This window comes from Perissodus microlepis, chromosome 4 (assembly GCF_051167445.1).
Source record: "Perissodus microlepis isolate ML-2025 ecotype Zambia chromosome 4, ASM5116744v1, whole genome shotgun sequence".
Classification (NCBI taxonomy): Eukaryota; Metazoa; Chordata; class Actinopteri; order Cichliformes; family Cichlidae; genus Perissodus; species Perissodus microlepis.
The window spans coordinates 29886208-29914184 of record NC_140464.1 but is presented as its reverse complement, the minus strand read 5'-3'; the positions used below and the strand labels follow the sequence as shown (position 1 = coordinate 29914184).

The 27977-nt window shown below is 42.3% G+C and overlaps 3 protein-coding genes across 4 annotated transcripts; all 3 read left to right on the top strand.

Annotated features, from left to right (window-relative positions):
• Positions 1-191: 191 nt before the first annotated feature.
• Positions 192-2966, top strand: rpain (RPA interacting protein). 2 transcript variants are annotated; one of them, XM_084926965.1, is made up of 7 exons: positions 192-379; positions 479-670; positions 913-985; positions 1065-1176; positions 1449-1512; positions 2586-2723; positions 2835-2966. In XM_084926965.1, the coding sequence occupies exons 1-7, from the start codon at positions 308-310 to the stop codon at positions 2862-2864; spliced, it is 681 nt and encodes a 226-aa protein (XP_084783091.1). In that variant the 5' UTR covers positions 192-307; the 3' UTR covers positions 2865-2966. The 2 variants fall into 2 exon arrangements, with proteins under 2 accessions (XP_084783091.1, XP_084783090.1); XM_084926964.1 differs by having other exon boundaries at positions 2583-2723.
• A 1104-nt stretch (positions 2967-4070) lies between these two features.
• LOC146389239 (26S proteasome non-ATPase regulatory subunit 11A) lies at positions 4071-16802 on the top strand. The gene is made up of 13 exons (XM_084926962.1): positions 4071-4210; positions 4922-5023; positions 7087-7283; positions 7742-7799; positions 8008-8202; positions 8291-8435; positions 8552-8612; positions 9543-9605; positions 9750-9875; positions 9997-10032; positions 10152-10203; positions 13467-13610; positions 15521-16802. The coding sequence occupies exons 1-12, from the start codon at positions 4120-4122 to the stop codon at positions 13607-13609; spliced, it is 1269 nt and encodes a 422-aa protein (XP_084783088.1). The 5' UTR covers positions 4071-4119; the 3' UTR covers position 13610; positions 15521-16802.
• Positions 16803-17751: 949 nt separating this feature from the next.
• Positions 17752-27719, top strand: LOC146389238 (homeobox protein Dlx3b-like). The gene is made up of 3 exons (XM_084926963.1): positions 17752-18984; positions 21358-21542; positions 23647-27719. The coding sequence occupies exons 1-3, from the start codon at positions 18633-18635 to the stop codon at positions 24091-24093; spliced, it is 984 nt and encodes a 327-aa protein (XP_084783089.1). The 5' UTR covers positions 17752-18632; the 3' UTR covers positions 24094-27719.
• The last annotated feature ends 258 nt before the right edge of the window (positions 27720-27977 follow it).

The window sequence follows — 27977 nt, the reverse complement described above, 5'->3', positions numbered from 1 at the left end:
GAAGTAAAATGAGTTTGACTTTCATGAATTTTAATACACTCGTGTCTAATCTTATTGATTACCCATATTATTTCAATTCTTTAAAGCTGACAGGACTTTTATTTTATTTATTTTATTATTTATTTATCTATTGTTTTAGTATTTTTCAGTCAAAAACTACATAACCCGTCATGCAATCCGGGCCAGTACACGTCAACTTCCGGGTGGCGGGGCGTAAAGCCGGAATGTTTTGATTTTGAAGTCTTCTCCAACTTTAGCCGGTTGTTTCAAAGAGCAATTGTAAACGGAAAGCCTCCACAGACGGTTGATGGACGCTCTGCACAGGCACCGCTCACTTTATAAAGGAACGACTCCGCCATGGAAAGAAACATATCGCAAGGTATTGCAAGGTGTCGGAGAGCTCGTTAGCTAGCTTGTTGCTAACTTTTTCAGGCTATGACTCTAACACTGCAGCGCGTTATTTTCTTGTGCTTTTAAGCGCTGTGTAGACAGGCTAAAAAACAGTCGGGCCAGGCTGCTGGAGAAATACCGGCAGATGGGGGAGAGCCAGCAGTGTAGCAGCTCCGGGGCCTCCATCATCGTCCAGGAGGTGATGGAGGAGGAGTGGAGCGCGCTGCAGTCCGAGGACCAGAGACTGCCCTCACTGTGGGGACCTGCGGGCATGGCAGAGGTCTGTCTCTCCCAGCATATCCTCATTTCTTATTAGGAATGTCTTCTGTGTTTGGATTTCGTTTGTCTCTCATTATTTGGTCATTTTTAGCTGTTAATTTAGATAAAAATCTTTATAATGTGAAAACTGCTTTGGCGTTCACACTGTGCTGCATCTAAAGGCTTGATTACAATCACTGATAGCAGATCAGAGCTTAGTTGGTGTAATCTGAACGAGAACTGGTCTGACACTTTTCCTTACAGATGTTGGGTGTTATGAGGGAGTACGATGAACTGGCGGTGCTTGAGGAAATCCAACAGGAGCTCATGTCTGAAGGTAACACAGGTATTTTCAGTGGAGATCCAGCCTGTGTGATCCTGTTGTTTCTGAGCCTCTGTGTTTCTCTGTGCTGCAGAGATGTCCATTATTGAAGAGTACCAGAAGAACCAGCTGTTTGAGCAGCAGTACATATCATCTGTCGTGGAAGGAATGGATGAGATGCGTATTATTTGCCCCATATGTCACACGTGAGTTTGGAAATCAATCGCTTTAAACACGTGACAGCAACAATTGGTTGTTTCTCATTTTGCGATTTCTAACTTGGATTCAAAGCGGTCGACTTGCCTTAAAATGCTTTCTGTCAGAGCGGTCGCACGCACACTTTCTTCTTTGTCACAAATAGAATCTGAAGGCCATTTCACACCAAGTGTGTCATGAAACACTGACATGAAATTCAGAATTTTTGGCATGCGATCCCGTCAGTCTTGCTTCAACCTGAGCTTGCTTCTTAATCTTACAGGAACAACTTGAACATCAACAGCTTCTTTATCTCCTGCCCCTGTGGAGTTTATATCAACACTAAGGTTTGTCTGCTGAACTCAAATCTATTAAAAAAAAACTCATTATGAAGGCTTCACTAACTTTAGAAATCATAGCTGGCTGGCACTCTGTTATTGTCCATGATAGCCTTATTTCTGTCAGTTTGCATTGTAAATTCAGCCTTTGTTCTCCTCCTTAATAATTTGACACAGTTTCGTAGGCCTGTGTGTTCTTCACCTATCCCAGCAGCCGTCTGTCCCTAGTTTAGATTTTGGCTAAAATGTCCCAAAAGTGACAACCTGCTCCTCTCTGTGTGTACGGGCACACAGAGCCGTGTCAGCTTGATTGCCTTACTGAGGAGATTCCTTCACAGTGTATTCCCTAGCCTGTTCACCCTAACCACAACAATTATGGTTGCATGAAAAAGAACAGGCCATTATAAAAACTAAGCGTTTAAAATGATCTAAATACAACTACAGAACCTTGCAAAAGCACCTTTAGCTGCAATAACCTGAAGCCATCATTTCCTGTATTACCACCAGCCTCTCACATCATTGTGAAAGAATTTTGCTCTTAAGTTTCTACCACAACATTTCAGTATTTTTTCTTCTTCTGAGCCCTTCTGTTGTTGTTGCTGTTCTTGGATCCTTGTCCTGTTGCATGATCCAGTTTCAGTCCAGCTGTAGCTGTCGGACTGATGTCCTCACATTTGACTCTTCGGGATACAGATGTGTGACTCTGTTACTGCAAGGCGCCCAAATCATGACCCCTCCTCCACTGTGCTTCACAGCTGTTATGGCCAAACATCTCCACTTGTAGTATTAAAAGGACATTGTTCTTTTGGTTTTCCTTGTAGTTCCTTCATATGCAGCCTTCCAGACCTAAGCTGAGCTGCTGTGTTCTTTTTAGAGACTTGGCAAACCTGCTGAGGACCAGATGTTTTATTTGAAAACTTTCTTATTAGAATGACTGTACGGACTGTGTTTTCTTTTCAAGGAAACACATCTTGATTTGAATAAAATAAAAATAGTGTATGTGGCTAAAATATGCTGAAAGCCTGTAAAGGAAGAGGAGCGAAAGTGGAAACATGATGAAATGTCTGCATTGTCCTTAGAAGCAGAGCATCACTCCTGATGTCCTGCAGCATCTTCTGGAGTCCAGGGTGTCGGAGCACATGGAAGACTGTCTCCACAACCCGGTGTTCTCTGTAGCTCCTAACATAGAAGGCTCTCCCAACCTCATGATAAGCTGCAAGGTATGGTGCCCGTTCATCCACACAGCTCGCACGTCAAGTGTCATTAACGTCTCAGAGTTGCGGTGCTGTCGGTCTAAAACATCCAGATGTTCTCGTTTACTCTCACTTTAGGTTTGTGACTACCTATCCATCGTCCTGTGAACGCAGACGGCTGTCATGAGTGACTCCACTCGTGAGATTTGATTTTGAGTTTTTTGTGCTCTTTGTATATTTTATTAAATAAAGGCAATTTTGTATATTAAACGGATGATGACGTTTCTTTTCTTTACCTTTTTAGCTCGGTAGAGTTGAGCTCTGATTTTCTCACTTTATCTCAGTCATGATGAAAAAAAAATCAAGAATAAAACAAAAAATATACACAATATATACAATTTAGACAGTTTAACATTATTACGCTTGTCTGAGTTTACACAGCATATCATAAATGGCAAAGCTGTCACTGCTAAACTTCACCAAAAACTAGGAGCAAAACAGAAACAGTGTTGGTTTTCTAAACAATAATCGTGCTTGAGTTTTAAATATTTTTTTTTCTTTCATGCTTGTAGAACAAAATGACTGGGTTTAAATCAGAAGTTAGTCAAACTGGTCTCTGCATATACAGCTACCATTGGAAAAACCCAGAAACTATTCTAATGGTCAAATCACATCTTTATTGATATATTCAGATGGCAAAACTCACCGTTAAGGGTAAAGTGGAGGCGGTTAAATGTTGTCTTTATGGGGAAAAAGTTAATATTTGCACCTTTACTGTATGTAAAGGACGTAGCTACATTCTGCTAACTCCCTGGTTTGCAAAGTCCCTTTGTAAAACCAGAGTGGTGTAGTTTTTTGTGTAAATGATTGCACTGCACAGTACCATCATTTAGAACGTATAAACCATGCTGTGTTCAGTATGAGTTAAAACTGAAAATTGAGCCCATCGGCAAAGTGTTTATTGAGGACACTACTGTAGCAAGTGATGTGTTTTTTGCACAAGAGAAAGGGGTTTAAAGCCCCTTCACATTGGTTTGAGAACTGGAATATGTGTCCATCTTTAATATACAGCCTTTCCCTTGCTGCGTAAAAACCCATTCCTCAGCATTTTAAAAAAAAATTGTCACAGAAATGGCCTCATTGAGGCTCTGCAGCCCCAGTCATTAACGCTCTGCATTAATGACTGGAGGAATTAATGACTGGAGGAAACATGTATGTTAAAAATTGTTAAAACATAATTAACAAATGAGACAGTTAATGCTGTGCATTGCCGTTAGAGCTTAATATGCCGCGAAACTTTTCCAAGCGCCGTTTCCCAGCGTAGTACTGGGCGCGACCTGTAGAGGGAGACATTGTTCTGACTCTGTGAACGACCTGACCGGAAAACCACCAGCAAAGTGGAGCGGAGGCAGGCAGAGGAAAGATGGCAGCCGCGGCAGTGGCTGAGTTTCAGAGAGCACAGTCTCTTCTTGGAACAGACCGGAATGCCTCTATTGATATCTTACATTCAATAGGTAAATATATTCCGCAAAACGTGGCGCTAGAGAGAAAGTTATTTCACGAGTAGACACAGAGCCTTTTACTTTGCTCCATCAGTCCTGGAGCAGCTCAGTTAGCCAGGCTTGCTCTTTGCTCGCTAGGTAGCGGCTAAGCTAACGCGAGCTAGCTAGCTCAGTGCTGCCCGTGTCTTTTTGCCGACTGCTTTGCACAGTGAGTCAGCAGCAGCGGGCTAGCCGGCTAGCAATATACCGGCTAGCTTATTAGACAAGCTAATGTTAGCTACCCCGCTCATTCATTTGACAGTGACTTGGGTGACAGCTGGCTAGTTAATGTTAGCTAGCAGCCAGTGTTGTTAGCAGCTATCCCTTGTCTGGTCAGATGACAGGCCGACAAAGAAACTTAAGTGAAAATGAGTTTGTTGCCTAATATCACCGTGTTAATCATAACGCATGTCAGTGCGGGGTTGTGATTCTTTCTGTCGTTTGTAAAGGCTTAGCGGTTTAGTCGTCAATGCCGTTTATTGTTTCACTGTGACAGCTCCGGTATTTCGCAGCTTCTGGAGCCTCTTGGCTGCTCGCCATCCACCTCATTCCGCTCATGATAGCTATATCTTGTAGCGTTAAGAGACGGAAGTGGTAATGGGACATCTGCATTTTCACTGTTTGTATATCGCGGTGATTCACGTTAACACGGATCAGATGACATCATCATTATGTGTGTTGTAGTGAAGCGGGACATCCAGGACAGCGATGAGGAGGCGGTGCGTGTCAAAGAACAGAGCATCCTGGAGCTGGGGGGGCTGCTGGCGAAGACGGGACAGGCCGCAGGTAAACACAACGCAGTGTCCTGATTTTTAACACGCTGTTTATGATTTGTTTACATACGTTGTGAATGTTGAGCAGCTAGACCAATAGGAAACCAATTTTAACCAACTCTTGTTTGGGCGTTCTGATGAAACCTTTGAGCAAACTCCTGAAAAACCTGAGTCACATGAAATGTTAGGACTATGGTCCCTGCTAGATCAAGTACGATTGTTGTGTGTCCTAGGAGTTTGTTCTGGTCTAGGGGTTTGGTTGAATCATCAGGTTTGCTAAGAAAGGTTCATAAGTGAGTGAATGAAGTGAACCAGAAGTTAGGAAAGGTGTTTCATTGCTTCCTTCATTACCCCCTTTAGTTATGGATTCACTGGACCACTGAAAGGCAAAGAGACTGGATGAAAAATTATATTTTTGCCCTCTCAGTGTGAGCAGGACTGGAATGACCAACATGTTTACAGGCTTCCAGGCTGACATGTGCAGATGCCAGATCTCTGGACATAATGGTGTCACACAGTTCACAGCTAGGTTTAATAAAACTCACTGTTCAGGGAAGCAAATAGGCAACACCACTGAAGCTTGATTTAGGCTTCTGCGGGAAACAATTGGGTTCTAATTTTAATGTAAGCTGTGACGTAGATCTGATGCAGAAGTATAATATATAAGTGACGAAGACGATCGTGTCAATGAGTTCTGTCACTTCCTAGTATACTGACAGGCCTGTGTCTTGAACACCCACAGCTGAATTCTGAACCTTAGTGAAATCAGCTTGCTATGAAATTGTTTGGTATTGTATTAAATATGATGGTGGTGGGCTCTGTAGTGTAAATGTTTACATATTCATCTAACACATGACAGGTCCTGGGTTCGAGACCAGGAGGAGTTATAAATACCTGCGAGGGTTGTGTCAGGAAGTGGGAAGAAAATCACGTTAAGGATGTAGATCCACCTGCTGCGTACGCAGCAACTGAAAGAAACTTCATTTGAAATGATAAAAGTGAAATTTTTGCCATGTTTTAGGGTGATCATTAATTAACTAACTGCTGAGATAATGAAAGCCTTTATAAGAAAAAAGTTCATGTGGCTAATGGTAGCAGAAAAGAGATTACGTGAGCAGCATTTCTTAATACAGCTGTTTGATTTGACTGCTAATGAAGTGGTATTTTTGAGTTTCCTTGTTTGTGTAACCAGAATAAAACACTGACTATGATAATATGGGCATTGAAACTGTACTTTTTGTAGTTCGACATTGGGACAAAGTAGTTTGAACACTTCAGACCCACAACATCAAAATTCACTGTCCCTTTTGTAAGATCAGGTCGATTCTGTGAGGCTTTCTTTGCCTAAAGCCTTTAAGGAGAACCTAAAATCTCCTTCACATCTGTCCTTAACTCCATGACGTTTTCACAGTGAGGTCAACATAAGGTGACTGATTTTTGCCATGAAATCTGCCATGATTGATCCTGGGAAGAACATATGGAAGAGGCAAATGAAAGGAAACGTGCCAGGAGCTAGTAGAGAAGTGAGCCAGTAGAGGTGGGCTGCAGAGGCTTTGCAGGGTGCTCACTCTGCAAAGTCCTAAACCAACTGGGTCTAACAGGAGTGGCTAGGAAGAGCGCCTTCTGGTCTGTATGTGAAGCCACAGAGAAGGCCACAAGGTGGCTGTGGATAAAGAGGACTGATCCATGGGTGGCTGCTGCTGGGATGCAGGCTGGGGTCTGATCAACCTTTGCTGGGTCGCCTGGGTGTAGGTGTCCGATGTTGAAAGACCTGAAAGACCCGACTGCTGACAACTGCTGAGGACTTTAAAGGATCGAGTTTGTGTTTTTATTGGCAGCAGTGAATGACACAGGCCATTCTTTTAAGTTGTCGGTTGAGTCCAGAGACAGAAAACATTGAGGTTCGTGACTTACAGATGAATCATAAGACATGTGGCTTTATTGAAATCTAAAAGTAACAGACTTAGCTTTTTCCTCCATTACTGAGAAAACAGTTTGAAGTTGTCTTTTTCTGAAATTGCAGTTTGTTTTTATTTGCCCAGATAAATAATTTTTTTCTATTTATCCTCTTCTCAGAGCTCGGGGGGCTGCTAAAATATGTCCGGCCCTTCCTCAACTCCATCTCCAAGGCCAAGGCAGCCCGGCTGGTCCGCTCCCTGCTGGACCTGTTCCTGGACATGGAGGCTGCCACGGGTCAGGAGGTAGAGCTCTGCCTTGAATGCATAGAGTGGGCCAAGGCTGAGAAGAGGACCTTCCTCAGACAGGCGCTAGAGGTGAGATGTGCTGCTGTTATGCCTCAACTGCACTGATCACTTTGTTCAGTGGCCGGGTCTTTACCTTTCACGTTTATTTGGGCGAGCAGTAACGCTCTGTGAACAGGCGGATGTGTTTAGTTCCCTTTTTTATTGGAGTCTAGTCTTTTCTTGTGGGAAAGAAAAAGTGAGAAGGAAAAACTCCCTTTTAACAGGAAGAAGACCAGGATCAGGATTGGAAGACACCCAGAGAGTAATAATAACAACTTAATTTGTACAGCACTTTATTTTTTTAACCATGTGAACCTAATAATAACATATAGCAGAGCTACAAACTAAATCTCAATAATCTGGATTGTGAGCAGCAAAGGAACCCAGTTCATCACCCTTTTCATACCCCAGGATGTTCTTATCAGCAGAAATTAACAGTTTATCAGGTTTACATTCAGGGGGAGAAATAACCTCTCCTCTCTCCTCAGGCTCGACTCATCTCACTGTACTTCGACACAAAGTGCTACCAGGAGGCTCTGCAGCTTGGTGGGTGAAAATCTCCTCACATTTCAGTTTTTAATTTGCCTGACAAGACAAACCTTGTGTGTACAACTTGCAGAAAACATATTAGTGTACTATAAAACTATTTTTTTAAAATAGTTTTAGTCCTTATTTAAGGACTCCAGGTTTTCCGCCTGTCTGAAGAAGAATCTCACGCTGAGATCTGACTCTACTGCATGTCTTCTTTCTCCAGGCTCCCAGTTGCTGCAGGAGCTGAAGAAGATGGATGATAAGGCCCTGCTAGTGGAGGTTCAGCTGCTGGAGAGTAAGACATACCACGCCCTCAGTAACCTGCCCAAGGCCCGCGCAGCCCTCACGTCTGCTAGGACAACCGCCAACGCCATCTACTGCCCGCCCAAACTACAAGCAGCTTTAGACATGCAGTCAGGTACCCTTCGTAAAAGCAAGAAACAAATCAAAATGTGCGTCTGTGCAGCGTTGCCAGCTTGACATTTGTGTATTTCACGTGTTTCCAGGGATCATTCATGCAGCGGAGGAGAAAGATTGGAAGACGGCTTACTCCTACTTCTACGAGGCCTTCGAGGGCTACGACTCCATCGACAGCCCCCGAGCCATCACAGCCCTCAAATACATGCTGCTCTGCAAAATCATGCTCAATGCGTAAGTGCTCTACATCACTGGGGCCTTTAGAGGTTAATACAGCTACTGGAAATACAAAACTCTGTTTCCAAAGGAGTCGCCATGCTGTGTCTGACATATCTGCTTCTCTGCCTCAGGCCAGAAGATGTCCAGGCCCTCATTAGCGGCAAGCTAGCTCTGCGGTATGCCGGCAGACAGGTATCACTCTTTGTTTCAACTTTTTATTTTACTTAAAAACTTTATAAATACAATAGACTTTGCCTGGAACTATTATTTATATCCTAGCCAGACTTCAAAAAGGATGTGGAGCTTTGGATTGCTCTGTGCATGGTCCTGTAATCCAGATAAAGATGGACTAAGTGATGGGCTTTCATTGCTTAAGTCTGCTTTTGAATTACTTTCTTTTGGAGCCAGAAGTGACCCAGTTAACCGTGTTTGTGTTTGCAGCACAAACACATACCTACTCATTAGTGCCAAGTAAAGACTGTGTAGAATACTAGAAAGGCACTCACCAAAACTGAAGCACAGACTCTTTGAACAGGCTCTTCCACACAGCACGCCAAATTATTTAGAATGGATCACAGTATTAAAAATGCTCCAAAAGGCCTCAACACAACAAAATGCTGGAGAGGTCCAGTTCAGTGACTCCTTTTAGTGGAGGTGAAGCCAAGCAGACAGGTGTCTGCTACAGTGAGCACACCTGTAGGTCAGAGTGGGAGCACCCCTAACTTTGAGCCTCTTTAAAAACCAGGCTGTAAATAAGCCTGGTATTTGTAGCATCCACATGTTGCTGCTTAATCTCACCCCAGCCGAACACCTGTTGGAGGTTTTGGACCGATGCGTTAGCACAACAGCAAATGAGGGAATGTGTTTTGGAAGCATGACGTTCCATCCCTCCAGTAGAGTTACAGAGACGTGATCCTCACTTTGCACCATGAGCTGCATAATATGCTGTGTGAGAATGGGCAGCCGTGGCAACAGTAACCATTTTCCCCAAATGGACGGCTTTCTGCAGGATTTACTGTATGTTTGTGAACACTTGGTTGTTTTGTGTCCAGTATCTGTCAGTAAAAGCTGTTCAGTCATGTTGACTCTACTGTTATCCATCCCTCTCTTTCTCTCCCACAGACAGACTCGCTGAAATGTGTGGCACAAGCCAGCAAGAACCGGTCGCTGGCAGACTTTGAAAAGGTGAGTGTATGTAGAGTTTGATGACTTTTTCTTGACATTGTGGTTAGTAGACTGGTTTGTGTGGGTTACATTTTCAGTTGTAATAATATTTGAACCCCCTCCTGTCATTTGTGATGAAAAATGCCCTCTACTTCCCCTCCCCAGGCACTAACAGAGTACAAAGCAGAGCTGCGGGATGATCCCATCATCAGCACCCACCTGACCAAGCTGTATGATAACCTGCTGGAGCAGAACCTCATCAGGGTCATCGAGCCATTCTCCAGGGTCCAGGTAATCCTCTCCGGTCACTTCTGACAGATATGAACATGGCTCATATAGAATAACAGCTACCTGTGTAGTGCGCTGATTACTGCTTAGTGTTTATAAGCACTCGTATTCTCTTCTCTGACAGATAGCACACATTTCCTCCCTCATCAAACTCTCTAAGGTAAGGTTTTGCTCTTGCTGGTTAGTATTTCATTTTCATTATGCACCAGTTGCCTGCTTTAAGTATTTCCAAAAGGTTTATATTGTGATCGCTGCACTCATGCTGTGTCTGTCTTGCAGGGAGACGTGGAGAGGAAATTATCACAAATGATCTTGGATTCGAAGTTTCATGGTACGTGTGAGCATTTTTTGTCAATGAATACTTGGGTTGTGTACATGATATGGATGGTGTTATGTGTTAGGAATGAAAGGATGCCACATAGTTTGATGGAAATAAAAACGATCAACCTACACAGGTAGGGGTGGGTTTTTATAATCGATTTATCGATTAAAATCGATTCTGGCTTGGATAACGTGAAATCGATTCATTAAAATCCTGAATCGATTTTTTAATATAAATTTATTTTGCCCGAAATGCCAGAATCTCAGGTGAAACCTCAAAATTTCAACAACCACCAAACAGCTAAGACAGTAAATGAGAGCAGGAACACGGATTCTGCACAAAGACGTAAACACAAAGCGCGGACCCGCGGATCAGAATCAGTGAGATGTCGCCTTTCTCACCTGACGGCACGGACAGGGTCGGGGCTGAAAGCCGACAGCTCGCTGATTCTGATGTGTCGGCGGGTCGCGCTTTGTGTTTACGTCCTTTTTGCACTGATTCTAAAGCTGTTAGTTTTTTCTCCCTCCAAACAATATTGACCGAACCAGCAGCAAAAGAAGAGCCAAACTGCGCTTCACATAAACATCGTCATGAATTCAGTCTGACTTTTGCTGTTTTGCTTCCACCACGATAAAATCACACTTCATGCACAGCTCTCTCTCTCTCTCTCTCTCTCTCTGTACTTCAAGAACAGTTTCCCGTCTAAAAATCTGTTTTCTTCATTATTCGCTTGCTTGTTACGCACAAGTCTACGTTGTTTACAGGCTGTCGGACAATGTTTTTTTTTCCTTTTACTTACTTCCGAAAAGAAAACCTAATTTCTGCCGTTCAATACTGAACAAATTTAAACTTTCTAAAATTATGCAAAACGCTCAGCTGTGTCTCTAATAAAACCGCTGTAACGTCAGAGGTAACGTTTATATGTTGATTAATGGTTTTCTTTTGTTTTTGATCTACTGCAGAATATTTTTATAAAATCCCAGAACAGGAAAATCATCTTTATGTTTTTCTGTGTTTTATCTTCAGCTACTTTGACACAAAGGCATCTGCTGTGACGCTCACACCTTTGATAAAGTCTTGCGTGTGTCAGCTTCCTTTTTATAGATACAAAAATATATAAATGTACTGATCTGAATTATAATATTTCTGACTGTCAAAATTTCCCAGATTCAAATCGAACTGAATCGAATTGAATCGAATCGAATTGAATTGAACTGAATCGAATTGAATCAAATCGAATCGAATTGAATTGAACTGAATCGAATTGAATCAAATCGTGGATCGATTCGGGACCTTGTGAATCGGAATTGAATCGATTCTCGAAATCAGTGACGATATCCAGCCCTATACACAGGGCTGAATTCAAAGACACACAAGTAAAAAAATGATTGAGCTGGGCTTGTCCATTTTGCCAAAATGTCACAATAGCAGCTCAGAATGGTACTGTAGATGATGGATGATGTCCAGCAGAATCTCCTCCCAGATCTGGACCAGGGCATCACTGAGCTCCTGGACAGTCTGAGATGTAACCAGAACATAATGTCCCAGAGGTGTTCTGTGGATTTAAGTCAGGCCAGGATGGAGGCCAGTCAGTGGTATCAATTCCTTTATCTGTCAGGAACTTCCTGCATCCTCTCACCATATAAGGCAGGGCATTGTCGTGCACCAACAATAACCCAGGACCAGCATGGGAGTAGGGTCTTACACTGGGTCCAAGGATTCTATCCTATTGCCTAATAGCAGTCGGGGTGTCTGTAGAACTCTGTGTGTCCCTCCATGGATATGCCTGCCCAGACCATCACTGACCCACCAAACTGGTCATGCTGAACGATGTTAGAGACGGGATACGTCTCCACGGCTACTCCAGACCCTTTAACGCCTGTCACAGGTGTTCAGGGTAAACCTGCTCTCACCTGTACAGATTGCTATTGTCAGACCTTCCAATTCTGCTGTTCTACAGCAAATGCAAGTCAAGTCCAGGGTGTCGGGCAGTGAGCACAGGGAAAACTAGAGGATATCGGGCCTTCAGGTCACCCTGACGAAGTCTGTTTCTGATTGTTTGGTCACACAAATTCACACCTGTGGCTGCTGGAGTTCACTTTGAAGCTCTGGCAGTGCTCATCCTGTTCCTGCTTGCACAAAGGAGCAGATATTGATCCTGCTGATGTGTTGAGGATCTTCTACGTCCCTGTCCAGCTCTCCCAGAGTAACTGTCTGTGTCCTGCAGCCTCCACAGTCTCATGTTCTTGAGACTGTCCTGGGAGACACAGCAAACCTTCTGACAATGACACACATCCTATTGTGTGGGGGTGGCTGTAGCTCAGGCGGTAGAGCAGGTCATCTACTGATCGGAAGGTTGGTGGTTCGATTCCTGGCTTCCCCTAGTCTGCATGCCAAATATCCTTGTGCAAGATATTAACCCCAAGTTGCTCTCCGATGCACTCATCGGAGTGTGAATGTGTGTGAATGCTACTTAGAAAGCACTTCGAAAAATGTGCTGGTGCGAATGGGTGAATGCACAAGTGCTTTGAGTGCTCAGAAGAGTAGAAAAGCGCTATTTAAGAACCAGTCCATTTACCATTTACCATGTACCATCCTGGAGTAGTTGGACTACCCGTGCAGGGTTCAGGTATCGCCTCATGCTGCCAGTGGTGACGGTCATCTTAGCCAAATGCAAAACTAGTGAAAGATGAGAAAGGATAAAATGTCTTCCAGCTGTAAAACCAGTCCTGTTTTGAATGTTGTCTCATTGTTGCTGTTAATCAGCTGAAACTCTGCTACTTCACATCAATGTCCCACAAGTTTAACTGACTTGATGCTACAAGTGTTCTTTGATTCTTGAGCGAGGTATATAAAGTGGATATCTGATACACTAAGTTTTCTTTGCTTAAGCGAAGCCCTTGGGACAATATTTTAAGCTACAGGTAAAGTAGATAAATAACTGTTGACCTCCACATTTTTGCATATGTTTGAAAAATATATAACAACTAAAGCAGTTTTACGAAAGTTTAACAAGAAGCCCACAAATATTCCAATCAGCTGGCGGCTGTCTATTTATGTTCTACTTTCCCCCCAAGTGTCAAACATTAATTATCCCTGATCAAAGGTCTTTTTTAAAAATAGAATTTAATTGTGCAGTATGGTTTATAATGTTCACTCACAGTCCCAGTCCTGATGCAGGTCTTCTATACATGACTGTATACGAGTGTTTTCCTGTTTAAATAATGATGTTTTGTGGCTCTTTCCTGCTTTCACTCCTTCCTACTCCACAGGTATTTTGGACCAAGGTGAAGGTGTCCTGATTGTGTTTGATGAGCCGGTGGTGGATAAGACGTACGAGGCGGCACTAGAGACCATTCAGAACATGAGCAAAGTGGTGGACTCTCTCTACAACAAAGCCAAGAAGCTTACATAAGGTGAGTCTGATTGAGATCATTCACATGCACTGTAGAAAGATGCTTTTACTTCATTCCAGCAGTCTTGAGCAGTGATGAAGTAACCACACAATAAAGTGAGTTACTCTCCAAAGTATGAATTTTATTTTAATTTCTAAATATTTTGAATCCATGAATCAGTAAAATGTGTGTCTGGCTCTGCAGATCTTACAGGAGGCCAAGACCAATCCTGTAAAAATGAAACCTCGGAGCTTATTTGCGGTGACTCTGACCTGTTTACTGTAAGGTATAGAAAACCTCCATCAGCCTGTTTGTTACTGAATTAAAGATCAGAACCAGGGGTTCAGTTAGATGCCGCTGCCATCTCTTTCTGTCACATAACTCGTGTTCACCTGCCAAATGTGAGTCTGGGTGTTGTGTTTACCTTCAGCATGATCATTATTGACTCACAGCGAGTTGAACGTCCTGTAGTTAGCGGTTTAGTGTGAGTGTTTACTGCTTCACCTCCATCTCATCGCTGTAAACTGAGCCTCTTTGGAGTTTTGGACTGATGGACGACTAGATGAGATTTAAAGGTTTTCAAATGTGTTTTGACAGGTAAGATTGGGAATCGTTTGAGTGAATAGTTCTCCAGGATTTAATGATTTCATCAATTATTCTGGTAGCTGATGAAAATTGATTGAATAATTAATGTTTTGCGGGTTTTTCCACCTGTATTGACTGATATGCGACGCAGCAGGAGAAAACACGGCTAAAGTCAAATATTTTTTGATGATTTCCTTTTTTTATGTTTCCTAAAATTAACAAAAAAACAGGTTTCATTTATGCCTTTCAAAACACTTTGTACATGACGATGTCAAAATAGTCCATTCTTTGAGTTATTGTAGTTTAGTAATAATACAAACACGTAAATACACACTTATAGAACGATTGTAAATTTTTAAACTTGTCATTAAAAACTGCTGAAAAAGCAAAAGTCACCAGTGTCACTAACTGCAGATTTTATGCTTCAGCAGAAAATCTATACCTCAAGCACCTTGAGACTACTGTTGGTGTGATTTGGTGCTATATAAATAAAGTTTTGCCTCATTGTGAAAACACACAGCGATGCAGACTACAACTATTGTTGTGTTGATTCCTCGTGTGTATTACCGGCTACTTTTTCACTGCAGTTTTTTAATTTATCACAGAGAGAATAAAAATCACTGTCTCAGTATGAAGAATAATGATCCTAGCATTCATAAAGAATAACAAATATTAGCAAATTCCTGGAGGGAGATATATGAAGAAGGAACACGGTGGTGTGGCTGCGCTGAGCCAGGGTTTCCTCCTCATGGCGTACAGGTTTGCTGAACAAGGACCTGGGTTACAAACGTGCTTTGTTTATTTGCAGTTTATTCATCAGAAGCTGTTCAAATTATATTTTTCAGACATATTTTTGAGAGATTTTTTGCACACAATGAAGTTAAGATTACAAAATATTTGAAGGTCTGCTTGTTCTTGATTGTGTTTTTTTGTGTGTGTTTGTGCAGCCAGGATTCTGGTTCTGTGTCTTTAGCTGAGTTTTTGTGTACTTGGTCACATGTGTGAAGGGTTGAGCACAACTCCTGCTGTAACAGGTCCAGAGGTTTTATAAATGACTTTATCATTGGCACAGTAATATGTACGTGACAGGTTAAAAAGCGTGTGTACGTCCTCAATCCTTGTAGGTAGCTGTCTGATCCCTCCATCACCCGACGTGCCCAATCCAATGTTCAAACAAACGTAGCACAGAAAAAAGAAGAGCGTTTTCTGTCTGCTCTGTAAATCAGAAGCAGCTAGCCTGGTCCCGAGTGTGGTGTGTCCTGCTGCCTGTAAGGCAAACATAAACTAACCTCATCCTGGTGTCTGTTGATCATTTTTTCTGTCTTGTTTCTCTTTATGGTTCTCAGAGTGACACCATCTGTCCTCCTGTCTGGAGTGACGTGGACCAGTCTGACCTTTGTCGATTGCTTCACTTCAACCCGGGAGGGACGAGGGGAGAAGGATGAGGAGATCACAAAACACTCAACAACCCAGCAAGCAAAACAACCAGCTGCCCCACTGAAGATGACCCAACAGAACAGCAAACTGACAGGGTGGACTGCCCGCTCCTCCTGGTCCTCCCTCAGCCCTCTGCTCTCCCGCCCCTCCTGTCACTGTCTCTTCCTTCCAATCTAATTGGGGTTGATCAGACACAAAGTGCTCCTCCCTATGGACAAATCCAGGCACTGCGCCTTTCTTCTTTTCTCCCACCACTGATTTTTACTGTATGTAAAATTGGATGAGCCTCTTTTCCTTTTTATTTTTGTTTAGTTTTTATTTTGGTTCCTGTTTCTCTCTGCGCTGGCCATCAGGGAATCTTGTAAAATACCAGTAAAGAATACATATACAGCACTTATACATAAATGTATTATAAACAGACAGACACACACACACACACACACACACACACACAAAAAATGTTTGATCTGTTCTCAGAGTGTAAAAAAGGGTGAAGGTGGGTTGGTTGGTTGGTAGATCTGAATTCTACCTGCTCTGTTTAATTTTCCAGCCGGCCCTGAAACCGAACATTTGAATTTTATCTGTTGTTGTGAAAAATGGACCCCGTGTTGTCCACAGGACATCAAACAGCCCTTCTTTCCTTACCACAACTTTTGCCACCCTCTCCCTTTAACGTTTTCACCCTAAGTGTGCTCACTCGCTCACTCACAAGGCATTCTGGGATTTGTGGACCATACAGGGAATTGCTCTTCTGTCCACTCGGGACCATGCCACAGGAAAAGGGGAGAACAGTCATCACACCATGCTGGGGTCTCCAATACCCCCTCCTCTTTCCTCCCCTCTGCACTCCCACCTCCTGTTTGTATATAACATTGCCAAGCGCCTCTGTTCATCCCAGGCCTGATGATGTATTCACACTTTTCCCCTTTTTTTATAATCCATAAGAACAGAGTATACCTTGCCACTGAGAGCTCGGTCAGTCACATGAAGAGCTTTTGAGGCTTAAGATATGACTTGATGGTGAACTCTGTGTTCTGAGATATGATGAGTCGGTTGTGCAGAAAAGGGCAGGCTTTGCTGAAGAAAATAAAGCTGTACATTTCTGGGAACTTAATTTTGCAAGGACTCAAAGGTTTACCATATATGACATAGAGAAAGAAAAATGCTAATAAAAAAAAGTCAAACCTGCAAGCGGTGTGCTTTTACAACACTGGGAATAATCACCCATTCACTCTTTATTGTTCCAGCAACTTTGGTAGTATGTTGAAAATGACATTTAACTTGTTTACTTGCCTGTAGTAAACTAACTGTCAACCAATGATATTGATAAGTTCAGTTAATTATAAGGGGAGTCTGCTGAGCATCTTCTGGGTGAGCCATGTAAAAGCTAGCATGTGAAGAAGGCTATACAATCAAAGGCAGTGGTTACAAAAATTGCTTTTACTAAGACTAATAATTAGCTACCAAACTGAAATGAAATGGATGAAAAATATTTCTAAAATGAGTATGTGGCTGAAGGATAATGATGAATAACTTGGTAAAAATGACGTTTCTTGCAACAAAAGACTTTTCGCTAAAGCAGTGTTTAAATGTATTCCAATAAAGAAATGTATAATTAGCTAAAGGTAGCTGATACATTAATAGCAATGAATATGGAAATGGCTACAGTAGCTACAATTCAGGTTGAATGTGTTTATGAGCAGTTAGAGAAAACTCGATGCAAGCTCAAGTATATTTCTATTACTAAGGAAAACCAGTAAATGGTTAAGATGTTTTCTTTAAAGCAAAGAATGGTTAACCAAGAAACATATATACGAATAGATACAGTAACAGTTTCAGGTTGGCAAACATGCATTCTAAAGGCGATAGTTAGCTAAAAGTAAAGACTAACTTGCTAACATAGTTAGCTAAAAAGAAACAAGTATGTGGTTTACATGTGTTCCTAAAAGAGGGAGCTTCTCAGTTAAAAGTGTTAAACTTTAAACAAATCCTGCGATTATTGGTTAGAGGTAAGAACAGTTCTATTACATCAGGCCGGTTGTCCGACTGGTTAATGAAAGCGTTTTCATTAAAAACCCCTGTAGTCTCAACAGCGACGCCTGGTGGTGAGATTCAGTGTTATTCGATCAAAGAGCCTGTGAGGGAGATGGTAATTTGTGTATGCAAAAAGCCAAATTAGCATTCAGTTTTTAACAAGCTCCCTCTGTTACTGCAAACTATAGCACTTTGTACTGTTTCACTTCAAACTGAGGTACTGCAAGGAAGCTTTACCCATTATCCTCCTGTATTGTCTCTCGGGAATGTCACATGCACTCAAAACTTATAGTAGGTTTGTTGCTGGCCGTTTCTCTCCCCCCATCCCAGGCAGAGCAGAAGCCCGGGGCCCCACACTGACACATGTAAAAGAAGAAAACGACAAGCCTTGATTAACTGTAAATAACTCCCAACGTGTTCTTAAACAGCACCTGGCTCTATTTGCATTTAAATGGGAGGCAGCACTATTACGTTAATGCGTTGACACTCCTTATCGCAACACCATTACGCATAGTTTGGTTAGTAGCTACATATTTTATCTGCTCTGCTCACGGTCCTCTATGTTAACTTGAATATATTTCGAGGTAGACAAAATAAGGACTTTTGAGTAAGTCCTGCCAGCTGTTTACGCGCTCTGGTGAAGGCCCTAGGAGAGGCTTACTGGAGGTTTATGTGGGGAAAAGAAGGGAGCCAGACAGGCGACAGCGCTGTCTTGCCCTCAGGGCAGAGGCAGGGAACGAGCAGGCGAGCCAATGAGAAGGAGACATCCACTCCTCTCTGTCCTGCTCGGCTTGGCTCAGTTCGGCGCGCCCTGTAATTAGGGGCTCTAGTTGGGTTGGGCGCCGCCACGGTGGACAGCCTGGCTGCTGCGTCAAGGGAGTTTGGGAACGCAAGCTTCAGACTGTGTGAGGAGTTTCTAAACAGTGCTGCTTCGGAGCTCAGAGCAAACCCGATCTGAGACGACAACAGCGAGATAAACGCCTGAAAATGAACGGGCAGTCCTCACCTGTCTTCGAGGAGAAGAAGCCCTCCATCCCCGTGGCCGGTGGTTCCATCTCGGCTTCCAAGGATTCCCCGACCATGCCGGAGTCCTCCTCCACAGATATGGGCTTCTATAGCGGCCAGAGCGCGCTCCACGGCTCGCAGGATTTCTACCCGGCACAGCAGCCGTACTCCGCTCAGCACATGAACCCGTACGCATACCACCACTACAGCCTGAACGGAATGGGTCCCGGCGGTGCCTACCCCGTTGGGAAGGCAGAGTACCCTTACCCCCATGCAGCATACAGGGAGCACGGAGCATTCAACAGAGAGATTCAGCCAAGTCTGCAGGACAGCGGTAAGTTCACCCGTAACGGAAAGTTTAAAAAGAAAATATGAGCATAAATGTGATAAGCACTGTTGCGTAAGCTGCTCTCCATCTTTGTCAAAGCCACACTGACCACCTGAGGCTGATGTATGGCAAGAGCTCATGTCTAGCCACATGAACCCAATAATTGCGCATGAGTTTTACGCACGAGAAAAAAAAGAAGTTATTTTTGTTTTTCATTTTTCCACTGCGTCCAACTCTCCACACATCACATTTCATAGATATGTGGAAGCATTCAACGGATTCTCAAATAACTTTCTATTGTTCATCACGAGAAAATGATTAGGCAGGAGCAAAATCCCACACACAATGGTGCTGGGCTCCGGGGAGAGGCGCTGGCTATCACTTTGTTGAGAAATAACCTTGTAACGTGTCTGTGTAAAGAAAGAAAGAAGACTCACAAAGATATTATGAAGAGTAGCTGTTCTTCAACTCTAAAAGTAATTTTTTCTACAAAGTAAAAAAAACAAAACAACCATGTTCATATGCAGCTGATGGAGTGCTACAGTTTGTGTTACCTTGTTTTAAAAGTCCCAAACGCTTTAAAAAGGAAAGACAAGTCTATAAAAATCTAAGCTTTAACGTCAATAAACATATAAATGAGAAGCTTGTCTGGGATATCATAAACAATTAAGGCATCAGTGTAGTTTCTATGAAGCAGGATGACGTGATGGGTATATATTCCTCGAAGAAACGGGGATCATCACCGGTGAGCTTCAGTCACTGCGAGCAGAGCCTCGGTGCAAAACGCTCCTGTTTATCATCACTGCTTTGAACCTGATTCAGATCGTATTTTGATAGGGAAATGGCGAGCAGGCCGAAGGCCTTTGGATGGGAGCCACGTTCCAGCTCTAATCAGTGACTTTTCAACCTCACCGGTATCAGCAGCGAACGACTCATTTGTTAACACGCAACCGGTTCACGGTGGGCTCAACGTGCTCATCCCGTGTCGGTATTACAGCACAGCAACGTCAACATTTTCAACAACAGCCATAAAGCGAGTTCTCTGTAACTTCCCTTTGAGTGCAAAACAAACAAACAAACAAGATTTCTCTTCGGGCTCCTTTTTAGAGCTTGGAAGGTGTGCCGGCGCAAACTACAGGGAAAAAACAAGCTTGACAGACTGGTGTACTGTTTTTGGCATTCCAGTTGGGAGTTCACTCCTGGAAACGGCCCCGGGGGACTTTGGCCCACAGCCACGTACATCAGGTGTCACGACTTGTCAGTCAGCCTTGGCCTTTGAATCATTCAACGTGCAAGGTTCCTTATCACGCAAAGCCTGTCGCCACGCCCAGAAAAATAAATAAATAAACAAAGGTGCAAATATGTAAACCCTATCATCCGTAACCAAACGATTAATGAATTTGAACACAGCCCAGAAATGTAGACCTTTTTTTAAAGTATAAACTGGTTCTTTAAATACATTTTATTCTCCTTTATAAATCCTTTAAATTCTCTTTCAAAAGTACTGAGTCTAGCACATGACTTTTTAAACGACCACAGTGTGTGGGTTTAATATAGAATATAAAAGTTTAGTATAGAATAACTCCCACTTTGGCTACAAAGCCTGCAAGAAAAACACTGGAGTGGAATGTAATGAGTCTCTTTTGGAACTCTTACACGTGAAAAGCAATTTCAAAATGATGTTTTTAAGCCTATTATAATTAAAATAGCTTGTAAAAAAACTGTCAATATAGACTGCTTTGTAAATAGTTGCCTTTCAGATTCAGGCATGCATGCAGTACTTTACTATTGTTAAAAAGCTGCTTTATTCAATGCACCTGTACAAATCACACACACTGATGATGCAATGGGGATTCATTTAGCATTGATTATTACTACTCACTTGTTGAACACTGCAGACCGGAGGAGCCGAAGATCAATTCGCTGACTTTCTTATTACTAAATAACTCACACTATGTCCTGGACCAGAGCCGCCCAATGTGTTCTTCAAATACAAACAACGAGGGGTTGTATATTTAAAGAAAGACCCCCAAAAAAGGATACAAGAATAACAACAGGACAAATGAGCGGCGTTGTATACAGTCAGGCCTCCAGGCTACATGAAAAGCACCTATAAATCTCTGTCTCCCTCCCCAGCTGTGGGAGACACTCAGACCAAAATTATAAGCTCAGAGTGCTGGCGGAATTTCTTTGAAATTTCGGGGTTTGCAGTGGCTCTGGCTATTTTTGTGCTAAAACTTCTCTGCACCAACTGCCCTGTAGTAAAACAATGCAAGTTTAGTTCATTGTATGAGAAACGTAGGTGTGAAAAGGTAATACGTCAGTTAAAATATTGCAGTATTTTTACTTCTTTTTTGTTTTCCCTCGCCGCCACTGCAGTGAAAGAAGAACCAGACGTGGAAGTTAGGCTGGTCAACGGGAAGCCCAAGAAGGTACGCAAGCCCCGGACCATCTACTCCAGCTACCAGCTGGCAGTTCTGCAGAGGAGATTCCAGACAGCCCAGTATCTGGCCCTGCCAGAGCGGGCCGAGCTGGCTGCACAGCTGGGCCTCACACAGACGCAGGTGAGACTTTATGGGTGATAACTTTGCAGTTCAGTCATGACTTGCAGAATTTAAAAGCATCGGAAGTACCGGCCGAAGTGGAAGCACGGAAAGGATGTGAAGTGTCCTGTGAAATGGATGCGCTGATAGTATTTCACATTCACATTTGGCTTCCTAAGGTCATTTTATATGTAAGCCAGGGTCTAAAATGAAAAGGCCCTAAAGCAGTGGAACTATCAGAGACATGAGAGATGAAAGCAGCTGAATGGACAGTGACGCTGGCTTTTTAGCAGCGATGTCAGCTGAATGCAAAGATTCACAGCGCAGAAAGCTGAGGTGTTTGAGGTGTACTCTAAAGTTTCAGAGGTCTCAAAACTTGAAGATAAAGATGCTACAATATATAAAATTTACAAAAAACTGAACTGGAATCACTCTGAAATAAAAATGTGAAATGTATGAAAAATCACGCTTTAAAACCCCCCCAGATGAAAATAGAGGAGAACACAAATACACTACACTGAATGTCTGACCTCGACTGTAGGCAGCGCTGCGAGTTGTTGCAGTGTGTCAGTCTGGTTTTTGCTGTCGTAATCTCCGTGCCCTGATGATTTACTAGCAGACGTATTATCTGTGCTTGAGTGATAAAAGACAAAACTTGAGGTGTGAGTTCTTTTATCACAGCTGTTGTAAATCATTGCACTGCGTCATGCTCGGGTAACATTCCCAAGCTTTAAGCAAACACAGACATGAGCACAGTTCCCTTCAGCTTGAAAAAGCATGAAATATGATTTGAAGCATTCACTGACAAATAAAAGAATAATAAGGTTAATAATCTCTTTAAAGTCCACATAAAACAAGAATTAATATGCCTCATTCTTTTTTTAAACCTTATTTATTGTTTAAAAATTAGCTGCATCAAGGTTTATTTGGTAATAGCTGTTTAATAGGTGCGTTTTAGAAATGACTTTGAGATGAGATTAAGGCAATGATACAGACATTTAAGTAAGAGAGTGAGTTTTCAAAACATTTATATAAATCTGTATTTCTTTAAAATACTGGCTAATGAAATATGACACATATTATAATAGACTTGGAATACTTTGTCTTGGCCACATAATGGATATAACTAAGTTTTTGCCTCCTCGGCAGCTAAATGCTACATAGCGTTTACTAGCTAGCTGCTAAACTTGTCTGTAATTCATATAATTAAGACAAATTGCCTGAAATTAGATTATTTAAGCTTTTTACTGCATGTTTTGGCTAGAAAGCCCGAGAAAACTCACATTTATGCAGAGAAATTCTACTTGATTTGCAAAACAGTGCTAAAAATAGGTACATTAAAAACTGACGGTAAGCTAACTAGGTGCTGGCTTTAGCTATAGAGTTAGCATAGAAAGTTGAAGGAAGAATAAGTTTATCTTCAAACTCTCCCCATTCTGCTTGGGGCTTAGATTAACACTATAATACACCCATATCTCTGACTAATCTTACCAGTCAATTATGCGTAATATAGGCAGCTGGTTTTCTGAAAAATATGAATAGAAATTTCTCACATGAGTTTTCCAGTAGTCACGTGGAAACCGGTCATGGAGGAACAATGTGTATTCCACAACTGTCACAAGGTGCATGCACTTAAAACCATCTTGTGATTGCCTTGGTCATGAGCAGATTGCCACAGTCGCCTGTAGTTCTTGTGGAAGATGCCGACTTGTCTGCAAACACTCACTGCTAGTCGATCGGAAATAAAAGTTTCACCTTCAAAAGTTGAACCTCCCCCTACAGCAAACACAAAAACGGCTACTGAGGCAAACTTCAATAGCTCTGTTTCTGTCGTAGTTATTTTGATGCGTTTTTTTAAAAAAAGCATAAAATAGATGATTTTGCATGTGAAGCCAAAAATATACGAAATTCTAAGATGGAAAAAATCCAAACCAAGGCGACACCTTCATGGTATCAATCCTAGTGAAATTCCAAACAAGAAGCCAAATAAGGATATTTTACTATTTCAGACTTTATAGTTACAAACTATGCTCAAACTATATAGTTACAATATGTCCCACACAAGTGGCCAAAAACCAAATCCTAATATTTAAGTTTCTTCAACATTTTATCTTCTTCCTCTCAGGTCAAAATCTGGTTCCAGAACCGTCGCTCCAAGTTTAAGAAGCTCTACAAGAACGGAGAGTTTCCGCTCGGTGATATTCCTCTTGAACACAGTCCAGACGCCAGCGACTCCATGGCCTGCAACTCTCCTCCATCCCCAGCTGTGTGGGAAAACAACAACAGTAGCAATGGTAACAATAACAGCAGCAACCACAGCAGCGGGAGCGGCAACAACCCAAACGTCAGCAACGGTAGCGTCAAAAATAGTGCAATGCTGGATCCTACCAGTAGGGGGCAGGTTCCCTATCAGCCTCCGGTGGATTCTTCACCTGCCTATATGGGGGAGTACACACACCAGAACTGGTACCAACAGCAGGGTGCACACTTAGGTCTCTCACAGTCAGGCCAAGTGCACCACGCACCACCAACTGCTCCGTCGGCCACACAGAGTATGGGAGCCGTCTACTGATGTAGAAAAATGGACAACATTTCGACTGGAGTCCTGGGCTTCACCTGGGGCTTTTTTTTTTTTTTTGGATGATTCTGAGCTGTGCTGTGTGCAGAAACACCTGACAGTGATCATCAAATCCGAGTCATAACTGCAAAAACCCGAAACACATGTTGTCACACAGGCTGCAAATGTGGATTGAAAACAAGCGTTGGCCTCATTTACCCTCCACCGCTCACAAGGTGAACTCACAACACTGTGGGAGACCGGGGTGATTCAAATGGGTTTTTTAGTGCAGAGACTGACATTTATATTTGATATCACTGATAACAGTTCATGTTTTGTTTATAAATATTTGAATTATGAATATATTTATGCAGAAAAATATAGAAATGCTCAGTATTTCCCTCACGCATTTCTTCTTTCTGTAAGGGGGAGTTAGACAGACTTATTCCACTAAAACTGGTAATACTACTGAAAGTCGCCCATCAAAAGAAAGCCTGCCACACTATTTCAGCGCAGGGCTTGGAATTGATATAAAATAAGAATATGACAGCTTGATGACCATTACACGCATAACATATCAACACAACAGCGAAACAGAGGAGAAAAATTACTAGCATGTAATTTCACATTTGCTGGAATGAAACTTGTTTTCCTCTGTGGAACAACAAAGCGGACTTAGCAACACAAGCAAACAGGTGGTTTTGGTTTGTGTAGAAGTGAAGAGCAAAGCTTGTGCTCTCAGTTTAGAGGTTTGGCTTAGACTAAAAGTGATTCTCCCCCCCCCCCCCCCCCTTCAGATAGAGCCGCACTTCTTGTCCAGTATTTACACCAAGGGTTAGGCAGGTTAACCAGCTGCTGGTTGTAGCTACAAAGTCAGCATCTGAACATGAGTATGAGCAGTGTATTAAACTCACCTCTGGGGGCTAGTGGCTAAAAGCCAGAATAGCTGCTTCTAGCGAATATAGTTAGTTAGAAACAAAGCTAAACTAGCTGAAATATGTTTTAAAAACACTTAAAGATGCTCTTTTAAAAAGTGGCTCATATTCAATTCCACCCCATAATTTCAGTGCATGGCATGATGCAGTCTGCCATATTGGTTGTGAAAAATATATAATCCCCATCTGGTTGGCGAATGAGTCCTGGAGGTTGCTTGCAGCCAACGGGTGAAATTGGTCACAAAGAGGGTGCTGCATCAAAAACCACTTTGTAATTGCTCCAATCAAAAGCAGAGTGCCACAGCTGCCTGTAGTTTGCATAGGAGACGTGGACTTGTTTGCAAATCATACATGGGATAAAAGATGAGGTGAACGTTTCTTCCGTTGCCGTCTTGGTGGCAAGAAACTAAATGTGAGAAGAAGGGGCAAGCGAGGGGAAAATACCAGGGCTAAATTCTCAGTTTTGAAACATGGTATGATGAAACGTGATTTTGTTTTTTTCCAAAATAGCTCTAACTCAGTATGACCCAAACTAAGTGACTAAGACAATGAACTCAGCAGGATATTGTTTACAGAGGCTAAGTTAGCACTGGCTTTATTTTTCTGACCTGGAAGCTAAGTCAATTTTCTTTTGCTATTTATGCACATACTCTTTACTTGATAACTACTTTCCAAGTCAACTAATTGACAAGTAGAGCGCTTTGAGTACTCCGGGAGAGTAGAAAAGCGCTATATAAGAATCAGTCCATTTACCATTTACCAAACCTTAAAAAAGGGTGATACAAACTACACATGGAGAATATTTGCCTTCACAGTAAAGGTTATGTCAGTGCTGCAGCCATCACATTTAAAAAGGTACAGTTTTTACTATGAAGGCAAATGTTCACCACTTTGGTGGTTTGCGTCACCCCTTTTCAGTTTTCCTTACTGTTAAACTAGTAGTTAGTGAGTGTTTGCTGAGAAGTCGTCCAAACAAACTATGGGCGAACATGCTAATCTGCTAGCAATCAATGCAATTACAAGGAGACTTTTGCGGCACCATATACTTCTTTGCGATCAATTTCACCTTAGGCGTGCCAGCAACCATTTGCCAGTTGGTGGAGGGTGGTTACCAGGGGGGTCAGTAACCAGTCTCTTGGTCTCTGGGGCCTTAAGCTTTATTTAGATCTTTGCATTTATTCTATAGAAAGTCTGTGATCTAGCTTACACATTTATAACTGTGTGTAGTGAGCCTTTGTTGCTCTGCAATACCACTGCCAAAACATTATTTGGAAGTAGAATTTCTCTCCTCAAGTTGATCAATTTTATTTCAGTCAATTTAAAAAATTAAGACAGTGCAGAGGAGGAATCAGCAATACTGGTCTTAAGTGTCAGTGCAGGTGGCGCTGATCCGAAACATAGTTGTATTTATAAGGAAGTACACATCAGATTATGGCGTAAGTTGCGGTGTAGGGTTTTAAAAAGTTTATAAGAGCATATAAGTAGAACTAATCTAAGTCAGCGGTCCCCAACCTTTTTTGCGCCACGGACCGGTTTATGCCCGACAATATTTTCATGGACCGGCCTTTGAGGTGTCGCGGATAAATACAACAAAATAAAACTAGTACCGGTACAGAAAAAAAGAAGATTTATTCATAACACACGTGAAAAGACCCAGGAAAACCAAGTAAACGATAAAAACAATAACAAAATAACGCTGAAAACCGTTAAAAACCCTGAAAACTATACATTTCCCACCTGAGCCTCAACTCTCGCGGCCCAGTACCAAACGACTCACGGACCGGTACCGGTCCGAGGCCCGGGGGTTGGGGACCGCTGATCTAAGTTAAGATAGGCTAAGCTAACTAGCTGCTAACTGTTGCTACACAGTGAAAACACATACTTGAGCAGAGTTTGACTCCTCTGCTGGAATCCTCCACTCCCGGTTACAGAATATGCGTTGCATATCCAAAGACAGACATATTATTCAGTTAATCTTTTTTTAATAATAAATGCCTCCAACAGAGGTTTGGTGCGCAGCTACAAAAAGTTAAAAGGCAGCTGAGCCTGAACTAAGCTGTAAAAATGCTAATGCTTAAAATACAACCTACAAGTGCCATAATTCACCACATTGTAGTATAAATTCCCACATCTTTTAAACATCATAGCCCGGCCTTTCTTTAAATCTTAAACCGAGATAACCCTGATTATATCACTTTAGTTATTTCCTCACACTTTTAAAGCCTTTTGGTGTTTTCGCTAGCTCAGTAATACTTTTTTTATTTAAAAAAACAAAGCAAAACAAAATCCCCTGGCCTTTCACTTCCTAGCAAGTTGGTGCTAAAATATTTTTAAAAACAAGTTGTTTATAATCTTTCAACAAGTGTGCTGTGCTCAGGTTTTTTATTTATAGTGTCAAGTGTAGATATGAAGTAGCACAACAGTTTGTGCCTTTGGAGCTTTTTTTTCTGTAAAGTTGGAAAAGCAAAGTGAAAATAAAATGTACTATTTTGTGTATTTCAATCTGCTGCTGGTGTTTTCATTTCTACCCGTGTTTATGCGTGAATACACCAAACACACAAAGGCGTAGTGCTGACGGTGCGCTCTTGGTGTGCCTCTCGGATTGAGTCAGACAGCAGATCCAGGTTGCGCCCATCTATATATTTTACACACACAAACAGGCAGGGTGCGTGTAAAGGAGGCTGTGGGAGGTGACAGCGCAGCAGACACTCTGGAGTCTCTGGATGCTAATAACACACCGCTGACACTGAGAGAGACGGGTGTACGCCGCTTTCATGTGGCACACACTTGAAAAGGGGAGGAGAAATGTTTGTGTGGCAGTGTTAGTGTGTGTGTGTGTCTGTGACAAACAAGCTACACTTAACCAACCAAACCCATGGGTTAGCTAACAAAAAGAGGGTGTGACAAGGAAGAAGAACACAGACTTGCATGCTTTCAAGCAATGTTACTAGGAAGAGTGAAAAC

Excerpts from the sequence above, each read along its gene's own strand:
- rpain (XM_084926964.1), top strand. The coding sequence starts at position 308 with ATGGACGCTCTGCACAGGCACCGCTCACTTTATAAAGGAACGACTCCG. Across the intron at positions 1,177-1,448 it reads ATTTGCCCCATATGTCACAC|GAACAACTTGAACATCAACA; the intron begins GTGAGTTTGGAA and ends TTAATCTTACAG. Across the intron at positions 2,724-2,834 it reads ACCTCATGATAAGCTGCAAG|GTTTGTGACTACCTATCCAT; the intron begins GTATGGTGCCCG and ends CTCTCACTTTAG.
- LOC146389239 (XM_084926962.1), top strand. The coding sequence starts at position 4,120 with ATGGCAGCCGCGGCAGTGGCTGAGTTTCAGAGAGCACAGTCTCTTCTT. Across the intron at positions 4,211-4,921 it reads TGATATCTTACATTCAATAG|TGAAGCGGGACATCCAGGAC; the intron begins GTAAATATATTC and ends TGTGTGTTGTAG. Across the intron at positions 9,876-9,996 it reads AGCCATTCTCCAGGGTCCAG|ATAGCACACATTTCCTCCCT; the intron begins GTAATCCTCTCC and ends CTTCTCTGACAG.
- LOC146389238 (XM_084926963.1), top strand. The coding sequence starts at position 18,633 with ATGAACGGGCAGTCCTCACCTGTCTTCGAGGAGAAGAAGCCCTCCATC. Across the intron at positions 18,985-21,357 it reads GCCAAGTCTGCAGGACAGCG|TGAAAGAAGAACCAGACGTG; the intron begins GTAAGTTCACCC and ends CCGCCACTGCAG. Across the intron at positions 21,543-23,646 it reads TGGGCCTCACACAGACGCAG|GTCAAAATCTGGTTCCAGAA; the intron begins GTGAGACTTTAT and ends TCTTCCTCTCAG.